General features: G+C 51.0%; 1 protein-coding gene across 1 annotated transcript; it reads left to right on the plus strand.

Annotated features, from left to right (window-relative positions):
- Positions 1-7,042: 7,042 nt before the first annotated feature.
- Positions 7,043-13,149, plus strand: tjap1 (tight junction associated protein 1 (peripheral)). Its single transcript, XM_068741337.1, has 8 exons — positions 7,043-7,162; positions 8,481-8,509; positions 8,607-8,768; positions 8,923-8,989; positions 10,899-11,006; positions 11,254-11,337; positions 11,775-12,464; positions 12,538-13,149. Exons 1-8 carry the CDS (start codon positions 7,043-7,045, stop codon positions 13,147-13,149), a joined length of 1,872 nt encoding a protein of 623 aa, XP_068597438.1.
- The last annotated feature ends 554 nt before the right edge of the window (positions 13,150-13,703 follow it).

Here is a 13,703-nt window from a genome sequence, read left to right on the forward strand (position 1 = left end):
TGAGAGAGAGAGAGAGAGAGAGAGAGAGAGCGAGCGAGCGTAAGAACAATCTGGGGTTCAGTGTGAAGATGACCTGATTGGTCAGAGAGGCGGGTCATTGTTTTTTCACTGAATGACATTAAAACCTTTATTAACTGTTTCTCTTCTCGACGTTCCTCGACGTTCCTCGACTCTGTTCTCCTGTGTTGATGCGTGAAACCTGACTGTAGCACCAACGTGTTTAGGTGTAAATATAGACATAATGTAACAGTGTGGAGGCACAACACAGCGCCTGCTTGTGTGGTGAACCGGGCCGCCGTCGGGGCTGCGTCGGTTCGCTGGGCCGGTGGATGCTGGGAACTGAGGGAAAACGAAACAGTACGGAAGCTTCCTTTAATTAATGTGTTCATCAGTTTATAAAACATATAAAACTAGAAATGTAACTAGAAACTAGTAGCAGTTAATTACTGTACTTTGCAAAGTGCAGTACTTAATTAAGTACTTAAAGTACTACAAACCTAAAGTACTTAGTTACTTTCCGCCACTGATAATCTGCATGGTCATTTTTAGATGATGTGTTTGTTAACACATATTCGGTAAATATTATTAATCATTGATACTTTATTGATTAAAATCACGGGCCCATAAAAGTTGGATCGTAAAGAAGACGTAAAGGTTGCTATGGAAACACGACCGCTGGTTCACCACCTGGACAAGGCCGCACAAGAAGGTGCGTGACGTCAGGACGCAGGACGTGAGTGAGGGGGTGTCGGGCGGGATTCCTCAGGATTACCCATCACGCCCCGCGGGTAAAGATGGCGACGGCTGAGCAGGGTACCAGATCAACTTTACCCGAGCGGCTGTGAGTGGATCTGTGCCCGTCGGTCCACGCGCCTCGTCCGGCTGCCGCTCGTCTCGCCGCTCCGCTGCACGGAACTCTTTCTGGGCCGGACCCGGACGCTCCTACCCGGCCTCGGTTCGGAGACCAGTCCCCCCCCCCCCTGCCTCCCCCCTCTCCCCGGCGGAGACGCAGCGCGGAGCGGCTAAACTTTCCTCTCCTCGCCGCTCTCTGGGACTTGCTCCCGGGGCGAAGCCGAGCCGAGCGGCGCTGAGCGGCGCTGAGCGGCGCTAGCCGGCCTCACAGGTAGGCGCCGGCGGTTCCGCTGCGGGTCCGGGGGGGTGCTCGGAGGTGAACGTGACCGTTATTCGGTGTGTGGGATGTGGGCGCAGCTTGTGTGGTGAACCGGGCCGCCGTCGGGGCTGCGTCGGTTCGCTGGGCCGGTGGATGCTGGGCTCGGCCCGGTGCCGGGGGGGGGGGGTCCCCGCCGTGTCCCCGCCGTGTCCCCGCCGTGTCCCCGCCGTGTCGGTCATCAATGTCCCCGTCAGCCTGTCAGACCGTAATGAGGGACAAGAACAACCGATCACCGTTTTGTGTCTGGTACATCACGTCGCCCTGACTCTTCCAGACAGCCAATCAGAAGGCTGGATTATTACCAGTTCGGATCAGGGATTCATTCATGTCCACCGCGGGATTGATTATCGGTATTGATCACGGAAAGCATTCAATCAAACTGCTTTCACTCTGACGTCATAGACGGGAATCGTTGCACTGATTTGTGGATCTATTATTATAATGAACTCACCTGTCATACATCACACAATGCCTCTTGTTCATTGGACTAAAGTTCATTTAGGGCGTGTCCTAATGGTGGATAATCTGGTGCAAAGTGCGAGCGAGGCAGGAGTTGAGGTTTGACTAATCTCTGCTAGATATTTAAGTGATCAGTTTTTAAATGTGTTAATAGTCTAGATTAATTCATAAATGTTTATTGTCTCATTTAGAATCGCTGCATTCAGGACCTCACGTCACCATGACAACGGCATCCGCCGCTGTCATGGTGACAGTAAGATAGTAACATAATAGTGTTAATAAATGTTACAGATGTTATTAAAATGTCTGTAATAATTGATTTGAGCTCAATAATCGACTACAGATCACTGCTGGTTGTTGTTGTTGTTGTTGTTGGTCGCCAGGAGAGGAGCGTTCAATAAACGACATTTATTACACCTCAAAACTTTCTGTAAAAGAACTGGTCTTAAACTTTGTAAAAAGTTAGTTCTGTTTGTCTGTTTACGAGGTTTTTACGACGTAACGGAAAGCGAGCGAGCGAATGGAGCGTGCGCCAGTTTCTGCGCTCGCACCCACGATGAGAGGAAATGGTCTCGTTCTACGCCTGGGGCGACTTACGACGGAGTTACGACCCCCCTGTATTAGCTAGGTTAGCATTAGCATGGAGGCGGTTCACCTGCAGGAACTCGGACGGCATGGATTAGTTAGCTGACATTAGCATAGCGACAGTGACTAATAGAGCGACGCTGCAGTTACACCAGGAAATATTAAATATAAATTCAGTCTCCTTGAGAACCCGGGGACAGGAATGGATGGAGACAGGAACCAGGTGTAGCAGAACGTTCAGGGGAGCTCTGATTGGCTGGTCGCTGGTCACCTCAGCATCTCCAGGTCAGACTTGTGCTGCTCTGGTAGAAGGTTGCAGCTCTTCTTCATCATCTGTGCTGCTATTTGAAAAGTATTCATGTCTATTGATTCCATTCAACAACTGCCTGGAGCTGCTGCTCTGTTGCTAGGAAACAGTGCGAGTCTGTTTTCTGTACGATGTCAGGATCGATGACAGGAAGTCTCCATCAGCTGAAACATGCTAACGGTGTCAGCGTTTGATGAGCTAACAGCTCACTTAGCTGCTGTTAGCATCGTAGCTGCTGTTAGCCATCTTAGCACAGACATTATCCTCCTTTAAAATTCTCCACACACTAAGATGAGCTTTTATTGTAATATGATTACACTGCAAACACACAATTCTCTAGTGCTAAAGCTAGATAGCGGTTAGCCGTCTGCTTGAATCCATTCACTGACGACTTCCTGTTCCTGACTAATGTAATGCAAGACGTCGGGACAATATCTATTATTGATTTTCGTTTGAGCTTTCTGTCAGTAGCTAATAGCTACTAGCATAGTGTTAGCTTCCTGGCTAAAAATGTATAGACAATTTTATTTTTTTTAATCAAAATGTATTTTTTTTGCCTGATAACCATCATTGACTTGAATACTCCTAGCATAATGTTAGCTATCAGGCTTATAGTAACAATAAACTGGTTTATTCAGCATTTTTACTGATTTAATCATGAGGTTTGTTTGTTTTTGTGAGCTAACAGTAGTGCTCAGTCAGTGTGTGTGTGTGTGTGTGTGTGCGCGTGCGTGTAGGTGTGTGTGTGTGGGATTACAAGATTGAGGTTTAACTCGGATTATGAGTGGGTTGATTTAGCGCTGGAGGGGTGGAGTCCTGTGACCTCTTTCCAGTTCTGTGATTGGTCACCCTAAGCCACTCCCTCGCTTGTGGGTCAATGATCTGATCTGGAGTCAGTTACTGGCTGACCAGACAGAAGTACTTCTAGTACTGCAGGAACTGTGTGCATAATACTACTGACAATTGGCAGAGAAAGGCATTCTGGGAAATGCAGGACTCCAGTGTGAAATCAGTGACGTTAATTGTTATTGTGGTGTCAGAGCTGGAGGTCAGGTGACCCAACACCTCAGATATCACATTAGCTAAATTAGCATATCGGTTATCTTATTCCATGAGCTTGATGTTTCCATGGTTACGAGAGAACTTAAAAGTCTGCTGCTGAAGAATGAGAGGAGTTTATTGATGATCAGTAGTTTGTCTCGGGCGGGTTTCCCAGCATGACCTTCGGTTGAGCATCGATGATGTCAGCGGGAGGTTAGCTGGAAGCCCCCGGTGTACGTTGTTCTCCTGGTCAGCGGACACGCACACACCAGCGGAGCAGGTTCTGTGTGTGTTTGTCAGTCATCACACACACTTGTTTACACCTGTAGACACCTGTAGCCTGTACATATTTAGCTGTTAGCTACTTGTTAGCCTATATGTAGCTGCTATCCTGGCACGTTCAGCCTGTGTTTCGCCCTGTTAGCCGTCGTTAGTCTTTGTGTTGTTTTCCCTCAGTGTCGTTCTGCAGGCGGATTGCTTACTTCTGTTTTTCCATTCAATCATCTTGAGTTTCAGGTTAGCCTGTAGCTGTTAGCCTTTTAGCAGTGAACCTGTTTATCGCCAGATCAAGCCTCGCCCTCGGTGTTGTCTTGCAGGCGACCTGAGTGCAGGTATTGACTGGTGTTTTTCCATCTGGTCGTCTTGTGTTTCAGGTTATCAGAGGCTCACGTTCCCCGAGGAGGAGGAGAAACACTGGATGTGTGAGGACGGCTGCAGCAAAGAGGATGAAGAGTTTTCTGTGCTGATGTATGAGGTGAGGATGACACGCACACACACACTCTATGGGTCCTTGGTTATTTCTTTCTCCTGAACTGTTAATTTTCATCCTTCGTGTTTGTGCCAGGATGAATAATCATTTTTATATTCTGAGCATGAACGAAAACTTCTTATCTGACTCGTTCTGTATCAATCAATGGGAAACATTTAGAGAATGATTCCGAGATGAACAGCACGGCCATGAAGAGGTGTGTCATCAGACCTGTGCACTGATGCTGCTACATGATCAATTATGAATACATGAAAATGTTCCATCACCATGTAGGAGGTCGTGGTGCTAATAGCGTCGAAGAGAGTCGCCATTCTGGTTCGATGCTAGCTCATAACTCCGTGTGTGTCAGGAGATCAGGTGGGAGTCAGGGCAGTGCTAACGTTTAGCTAACGGCTAAAACAACAACCTTAACGTCTTCTACAAGGGAAGTCATGAATTTTAAATGTTATATTATTGAATGTTTATTCTACTATTGAGATGATAATCGCCGCATTAACATGCTAAGCTAATGATATGCTGATAGTGTGCATGCTCTGATGAGTGTCAATAGCCAATCATCCTGTGTGCGATATTAATTATTACCGATGTAAAACATTGTAATATAAATATATTAAGAATGTGAATTGATCCAATAGTAAATTACTTAAATATGTTGTTTGTAATTTGTTTTCTAACAGCCGATCCATGTGTGTGTTTGTGTGTGTGTTCCAGGTGAGTTGTTTCTGTGGATGAAATCGCCTGTGGAGCAGCTCTCACCTCAGGTACAAACATATACCTGAAGCGATGATGTCACTTCCTGAAATAACCTTGATTCACCAGGAACTTTACAAAACAATGTGCAACGCGACAGATCTGAGAATGAAAGGAAACGCTTTACTCTATAAGCAAGAAACAGCCACACTGGCATCATGCTAAGCTACATTAAATTAATGAATCAGCAACATGCTAATATTAGAATGCTAGTTTTGAAATGCTAATTTGACAAAGCTAACATTAATGGCACGTTCAAGTCTTAGTGAGCTAATTTTAACATGCTAATTTAAAACTACAGTATGGCAATTTTATTATGCTTAAATAGTTGTGTAAACAGGCTAACGCTGTAAAGCTAATGTTAAAATATATAATTGTAGTCGCACTAGTTGACGCATTATCGGCTAATTAATTGATAATACATTGAAGCTAAAATATCGGTGTTTGATCGATGTCTGTGGAATCAACTGGTCTGAGAGGAAGTAAAGAGAAAGAGGAGAAATAAACGGGAAGAGGATATGAGAGTGGAAGTAGACGGGAGGGAAGTCTGTAAGGCGGGAGCACAAAGGAAGAGATCAATCAATAATCGAGAAGAGGAGGACAAAAGAACGAAAGAGAAGACATGCTAAAGAGAAAAGACGAGAGCTGCTGCATCAAACGGTTCCGACAGATCCAGGAAACATGTCTGTGTGTTTGAGAGAGAGAGAGCAAAGCATGCTGGGTACCTACGCTTTGGGCGTTTTGAATGTAAAATTCAGCAGCTGCAGTCAGACAACAGGCATGCTGTGCCCTGAACTCTGACTGACAGGTAACGGCTGGAATTTTGACTGTTGATCAAAGAAGCAAAGGATAAATGCTAACATGAGACAGGTTGTGTTCACCTGACAGACGACACCGAGGGTTCAGTGTTGCTTTAGTTTACATGCAGCCAAGACGGAACGTTTCTGTCCATCTGAACATTTTAAACGATACAGTACTTTCAGGAACGAAAACTCCCAAGATGCATTTCACCAACAAGCAGCCAATCACAAGGAGACAGAGTTTAACACAGCCGGTGTTAACGATTGCTCTTTCAAGAAAACAACATAAAATATAAAATCACTGCTGGTAGTACGAATAATCCTTACTTATTGGTGGTTCAGTGTGTGTGTGTGTGTGTGTGTGTGTGTGTGTGTGTGTGTGTGTGTGTGTGTGCGCGCGCGTGTGTGTGTGTGAGAGAGAGAGAGAGTTCCACAGTGATTGATGGCTCCTCATTGGTTGCCACAGGGCAAAACGTGATCATGTGACGTAGGCAGACTCCACAGTCGGCATCGAGTCGACTCCGGAATGTGGATAAACGGAGGAGAACGATCTGTTGAGATTAAGACGAGCTTTTATTGTCGTTCTGATCTTCACACTTTTTACGCTGCAAACACAATCGACCATTAAATTAGTTCCATCTAGTTTTTATCTGCTTATAAAACGTCTTTCTACTTTTTACACGTGTACATTTTTAAACACGCAGATGCCTCAGAACAAAGGCTAAGCTTTAGATTTAGCATGTAGCATGCTAGCTGTGTTAGCGTGTCAGACAGATTCACAGGCTAATGCTGACATGCTAACCAGCCTTGTTCAGATCAATTCACTTCCTGTTTTTGGAAAACGGAGATCAATGCAGTTGCTTCAGGCGTGCGCGCGCGCACACACACACACACACACACACACATGTGGTGTGTGCGCACGTGCGTGCATGCAGAGGTGGAGGCATGGCTGATGCTGATGTGGGACGACCGAGCATTGATCTGGACACAGAGAGAGAGAGTGTGACGGCAGTGAGAGTCCAGTTGTGGTTGCGGCGTGCTGGTCGGCGGGCGTGTGGCGAGCGTGTGGCGAGCGTGTGGCGAGCGGCGAGCGGCTGCATTAACCCTTCTCCTGCTGGCAGGACAGACAGACAGACAGGAAGGAGGAAATCGGACCCAGGATGACGAGCGCAGCCCCGGTCAGGAAGCCGTACCGCAAGGCTCCGCCGCAGCACCGAGAGACGCGCCACGGCCTGCCCGTAGCTCCGCCCACGCCTGCACCGCAACATGATATCGCTCAGGTAAACCACTCCCCCTTCAACACGCCTCCAGCCGTCTCGCAGCAGCTCGCTCACTTTTCGGCCGCCCCCTTTAAATCACATCAAAGCGATGGATCAACAACCTCGTCGCCGCCGCTGTCCGACTCCAGCCTGTCCAGTCTTGAGCTCTCCGTCCCGCCCCCACCCGTCACCAGTAGCAACGAGCGGCGCCCCCAAACCCGCTGGACCGCCGCTCCTCCGAAGAGCATCCTGAAGCAGCCGGCATTGCTGGGGGTGGAGTCTGCCTATGATGTCATAAGGAAGTCAAAGTCAGTGGAGCTGCTGGAGGGGCGCAGTGGGTGGGGCAGTGCTGTCTGTCACCCCCCCTCTCGCTCTCGGCACCGCCCACATCGCTCCTCAGACCCGCCCTCCCCCTGTAGGGCCTCCTGGAACTGGAAGCTTCTTGAAGAGAAAGTCCGCTTCTCCAACTTTCTGGACGAAATCACCTGTCGCGTCCTAAGCCCCGCCCACCTCAAGCTGCTGGGCAAGACACCCTCGAAGGGGCAAGGAAGCCCCGCCCCCCAGCGCTGCCACCCCACCCATCGGAGGCGGAGGACGGAGACTGCAGAGCGAACGCAACGCTGGGACAACCGGGTGGCTGCGGTGCAACGGACTGGCAGCTGCTACCAGCCCCTGCAGGAGGAGGCGGGAGGCCAGGAGACCCCGCATATGAAGTCTGACATCATAGAGGGGGAGGAGCCAAAAGAGGAAGTGATTAAGGGCGTAAAGATGGAAGGAACGCGTAGACAAAAATATAGAACTGCTTCCAATCAGAAGCTTAATGTGAAGGTAGGACCTCCTGCTGCTCCTCCTCCTCCTGCTGATCCTCCTCCTCCTTCTCCTGCTGCTCCTCCTCCTCCTCCTTCTCCCGCTCCTCCTCCTCCTGCTGCTGCTCCTCCTCCTCCGTCTCCTGCTGCTCCTCCTCCTCCTGCTGATCCTCCTCCTCCTCCTCCTGCTGCTGCTCCTCCTCCTTCTCCCGCTCCTCCTCCTCCTCCTGCTGATCCTCCTCCTCCTTCTCCTGCTGCTCCTCCTCCTCCTCCTGCTGCTGCTCCTCCTCCTCCTTCTCCTGCTCCTCCTCCTGCTCCTGGCTTCTGGTATAATAACACCTATTTCAAACAGCTTGACTTTTTTTTTTTGTTTCCTGATAATTCTTCAGGTGTTTTAACGGATTCCAATGAACTCATCATATTGATCGTTGACTTATTGATCAGAGCAGAACTGATTACTTGTGATCAATCACCTCCTTTCCTCCCTGCGTCTGCTTCTGATTGAATCCCGACGGCGTGTCTTTGTGTTTCAGGCGCCGGTGTCTGACTCGGACAGGATCAGGTGCGTCTGGAACTTTCTGTTTTTATTCAAACTCGAATCGTCTTTTGAAATTAAAAGTTTCAACGTTCTTCCATCGGTCATTCGCTCTTTTACCCAGAATCCTCCAGCAGCAGAATGAGGACCTGCAGCGCCGCCTCTCTCTCTCCACCCACAAGATGGAGGCCATGGAGGCGGAGTTCGATGGCAGCCGTCACTATATGGAGGCGGAGCTCAGCCGGAACAGAGATGACCTGGACAAGATGAGGGACAAGTTCCGCAGGTGGGTTCCACGTCAGACTCTGGCGGTTTCATCCTCCAGCGGAGGATGAGGAGGGAGGAGGAAGCATTGGGCGCCGCCTTGTGAAGCTCCTCCCGCCCTGAAACAGGAAGCAGGTAAACGTGGCCCTCCTCCACTGACGCTCTGCTCTCCACAGACTCCAGAACAGCTACACGGCGTCTCAGAGAGCCAATCAGGACCTGGAGGAGAAGCTTCACGCTCTGGTAACCTTTCAGCTCCGGCACATGACCTGTGACCTCTGCAGCTTCTTCGAGTCAGAGTAGTGTAAAGCCGGAAGCACTCCTGCCATGACTTATCGATCAGAGATGATATTTGTGACTTCCTGAATCGTTTTATTTTAGTGACTTTAATCACGGTTTGTTTCCTCTACTGCACATAATGTCTCACATCGATCACCTCGTAGTCAATGAGCGAGTGAACACGCGCGAGGCGGTTCATTGATTAACTGTGGATGAGGTCAAAGGTCACTGAGGGTCAAAGATGATCTCACTTTAACGTCTTTATTCTGAAACTTTATTTAAACAACAATAATGTTGTAAATGTAAATACATGACAAAAATATTAAAACAATTATTTCTAGAATCCGTTTTGTTTACAACATAAATTGATACATTGAGGCCGCCATGTTTTCGCGTGTGCAATGCATTCTGGGTTGATGACAAATGGTTGCAGCACTAACTGCACAGCGAACATAACAGATGGACTGTACTTATGTTTAACGCTTTTGCACCTTCGTGGTGCCGCAGCGCTTAGGTTAGCCTCGCATTCACCCATTCACACTCACCCATTCACATTCACCCATTCACATTCACCCATTCACATTCACCCATTCACTCACCCATTCACATTCACCCATTCACACTCACCCATTCACATTCACCCATTCACATTCACCCATTCACATTCACCCATTCACTCACCCATTCACAGTCACCCATTCACGCTCACCCATTCACACTCACCCATTCACACTCACCCATTCACGTTCACCCATTCACATTCACCCATTCACACTCACCCATTCACACTCACCCATTCACATTCACCCATTCACACTCACCCATTCACAGTCACCCATTCACGCTCACCCATTCACACTCACCCATTCACACTCACCCATTCACGTTCACCCATTCACATTCACCCATTCACACTCACCCATTCACAGTCACCCATTCACGCTCACCCATTCACACTCACCCATTCACACTCACCCATTCACGTTCACCCATTCACATTCACCCATTCACACTCACCCATTCACACTCACCCATTCACACTCACCCATTCACACTCACCCATTCACACTCACCCATTCACATTCACCCATTCACACGCACCCATTCACAGTCACCCATTCACACTCACCCATTCACACTCCATAATCGCTGGACGACCCCGTAACATAACAACAACACTTCAATAGCTCACTGCACATTAGCACTAGAACCTAGGAGGAGCTCATCGCTGCTAACAGCTGGCTGCTAACAGAGCGCTGCTAACAGAGCGCTGCTAACAGAGCGCTGCTAACAGAGCGCATAATAAATAAGATAGAGCTAACATGCCATTATAGTCAGGGATCCATTTAAGACCTACATTTGAAGATCAATCAAGATGATTCATATTTGCGATGAAACATTTCGTCTTTTGAAGTTAATTTTTGATTAAATATTCACTTTGATAAAATCTTCAAACGTTCCTGTTTTATCTGACGTCGTTCTTAATCTCTCTCTCTTTTCTTCCTCTCACGCTGCTCTGTGACGGACTGACTCATCCTCATCTTCATCCTCATCTTCATCAGGCTGCCGTCAGTCAAACATGGGTTCATGCAGTTGCGTTTCATTCATGTCCTTCCTCCTCATCCTCCTCTTCTTCTTCTCCGGTGTCCTCTGTAACAGCGACTGTAGATTTACTTTAGTGAATGTGAATAAAGCTTAAATAATCTGGAGAAATTACGGAAAACAACGAAAACGGTGTCGTCCTGGATTGAAACCAGTTTAAATGTTTTCCCCAGTTTCATTTTCACGTTTGTTCTCGCGTGATGAACGAAGGCCCGCCTCCTGTGTCGGGCCTCAGCAATGACCTTACATGGTGTTCCTGCTCCTCCCACAGCTACGGAAGGTAGAGAGGGACAAAAAGACGATGGACCAGGAGATCGTGGAGCTCGCCAACAAGCTGCTGGAGGCCAAGAACACCGTCGACCGCCTGGAGGAGCTCAATGTGAGTTTGTTGTCGTTTGTCCCTCACCGTCTTCCGTAGTTCACATAGACGGCAGCGAACCAGGAAGTGACCGTCTCCATGGTTACCATCTCCTCATGAATGTGGAATTATGGCGGCATCCTCTTGTTTTTACGTTGCTCAAACATTGGAACACACACATCACTTATTGATCAATGTTAAAATCTCCGTTATTGATCACTCTGATTGATTGATTGATTGGTTGATCGGCATCCATGTGCGTCTGCAGGAGCGCTACAGACAGGACTGCAATCTGGCCGTCCAGCTGCTCAAATGCAACAAGTCTCATTTCAGGAACCACAAGTTTGCAGATGTAAGTATTCGAGTCTGAGGGGGGTCCAGTTGGTCCGCTTCAGGAGGTCTCACCTGCTCTCAGGTCTCACCTGCTCTCAGGTCTCACCTGCTCTCAGGTCTCACCTGCTCTCAGGTCTCACCTGCTCTCAGGTCTCACCTGCTCTCAGGTCTCAGATGACGTGAAGAAGAGCACGGACTGCTGCTGCCTGTCAGACCAAGCAGAGGGTCGACTGAACGCGTGACGCTCCTTTAAAGCTGCAGCCTGGCTCAGCGATCAATAACGGCATTGATCCTGCTTGTTGTGGTTCTGCTGCTGTTCCATTAGGCCCATTAGAGGTTCTAGACTCAGCTGTTCTGACCCGTCGCCTCTGATCAGACTCACTTCCTGTGTGTGTGTGTGTGTGTGTGTGTGCGTGCGTGTGTGTGTGTGTGTGTGCGTGTGCGTGTGTGTTGCAGCTGCCCTATGAGCTGCAGGATATGCTCAACAAGCACATGAAGAGCAGCCTGCCAGAGCGTAGCCCCGCCCCCGGCGGTCAGGATCCGGACACGCTCAGCTTGACCCCCGCTGACGTCGTCCCGACCTCCGTCATCGCCCGCGTCCTGGAGAAGCCGGAGCCCCTTGTCCTAAACTCCGCCCAGTCCAGCAGCTGTGGCCGGCCCGTGGCGGAGGACGTCTTCGTGCACGTGGACATGACCGGCCCCTCGGGGGCGGAGCGTCGCTGCCGGGAGAATGGAAGCGGTCAGGCGGCGGCGGCGGCGGCGCAGCAGAACGGTTCCTGCCTCAATCAAAGCGTTCCGGATGAGGACGCCGGCGGCGCGTCGTCTTTTGAGAAGCTGAACCCGTACCCGGCGCCGGCGCCGCCGCCGCCCAACCCGCTGTACCCGGGACGCAAGGTCATCGAGTTCTCGTCAGACGACAAAGTCAAGATCCCCAAAAACTCGCCGCTGCCCAACTGCACCTACGCCACGCGGCAGGCCATCTCCCTGAGCCTCGTGCAGAACGACGACGAGAGGCTCACCCCCGGAAGCCCCGCCCCCTCCTCCTCCTCCGGCGGGGGGGTCCATCAGCGCACGCCCCCATCGCAGCGGGACGCAGCCAGCGAGCCGCTGTCCAGCCAGTCCAGCCCGTTCAGCAGCCCGCCTCAGGTAAGGCTTCGTTGTGTGGCGCCGAATCATCGCGCACGGGTGTGGTACTCATGCTGTAGCCCCGCCCCCTCAGGCGCCCAGTGTCCCGGCGAGCTCCGGCAGCTCCGAGGAGGACCTCCTGGCCAACTGGCAGCGGATGTTTGTGGAGAAGATGGCGCCGACCTGCGAGGGCTCCGTGGCCCGCCGGACGTCCTTCAGCAGTCAGGCGGCTCAGGAGCTGCAGAGGAGGCCGCCGCCAGCGGGGGGCGGGGCTTCCTCTGCCAGTGCCCACCACAGAGCGGCGTACTCGGATGGCGAGGAGGGGTCATCGGCACGCAGCTGGACGCCAAGCCGCGGCTCCAGCGTCGACACGGACACGGACACCGAGCCACGGGCTGGGAGGCGGGGCTGCTACGGCGGCGGCGACGACGGTTCTGCTGAAGAGGGCGAGCGGCTGCTGATGAACCTGGAGGACGACGGCGGCAGCGGGGACACCGCGGTCACCGTGGCGACCAGCCCCATCGACTCCATCGGGGAGGAGTTGGAGGAAGAGGAACGAGACGTCCTCCCCCGCGACCTCCCCGCCATCCCGCCCGGCGGCGCCTCGCAGCGGCCGCAGAAGAGCCCGAAGAGGATGGGGGTGCACCACCTGCACCGCAAAGACAGCCTGACCCGAGCCCAGGAGCAAGGCACGCTGCTGGACTGACGTTCGCTCGCTCACCCCTCACTGTGCCCCCAAGCGCCGTCTGTTTCTATGGCAACACGGAGGTTCCGACGATCCAGGATATAGCCATACACAACCGAACCGCACGCTGCCGAGCTCGTCACCTGACCCCGCGTGTGTGTGTGTGTGTGTGTGCGCGCGCGCGTGTGTGCGCGTGCGTGCGTGTGTGTGTGTGTGTGTGTGCGTGTGTGTGTGTGTGTGTGCGCGTGTGTGTGTGTGTGTGTGTGTGCGCGCGCGCGTGTGTGCGCGTGCGTGTGTGTGTGTGCGTGTGCGTGTGTGTGCGCGTGTGTGTGTGTGTGTGTGCGCGTGTGTGTGTGTGTGTGTGTGTGCGCGCGCGCGTGTGTGCGCGTGCGTGCGTGTGTGTGTGTGTGTGTGTGCGTGTGTGTGTGTGTGTGTGTGCGTGTGCGTGTGTGTGCGCGTGTGTGTGTGTGTGTGTGCGCGTGTGTGTGTGTGTGTGTGTGTGCGCGCGTGTGCGTGCGTGCGTGTGTGTGTGTGTGCGTGTGTGTAAACAATCTTTATGGACATCTTTTCCTCGT

Source organism: Brachionichthys hirsutus, chromosome 7 (genome assembly GCF_040956055.1).
Source record: "Brachionichthys hirsutus isolate HB-005 chromosome 7, CSIRO-AGI_Bhir_v1, whole genome shotgun sequence".
Classification (NCBI taxonomy): domain Eukaryota; kingdom Metazoa; phylum Chordata; class Actinopteri; order Lophiiformes; family Brachionichthyidae; genus Brachionichthys; species Brachionichthys hirsutus.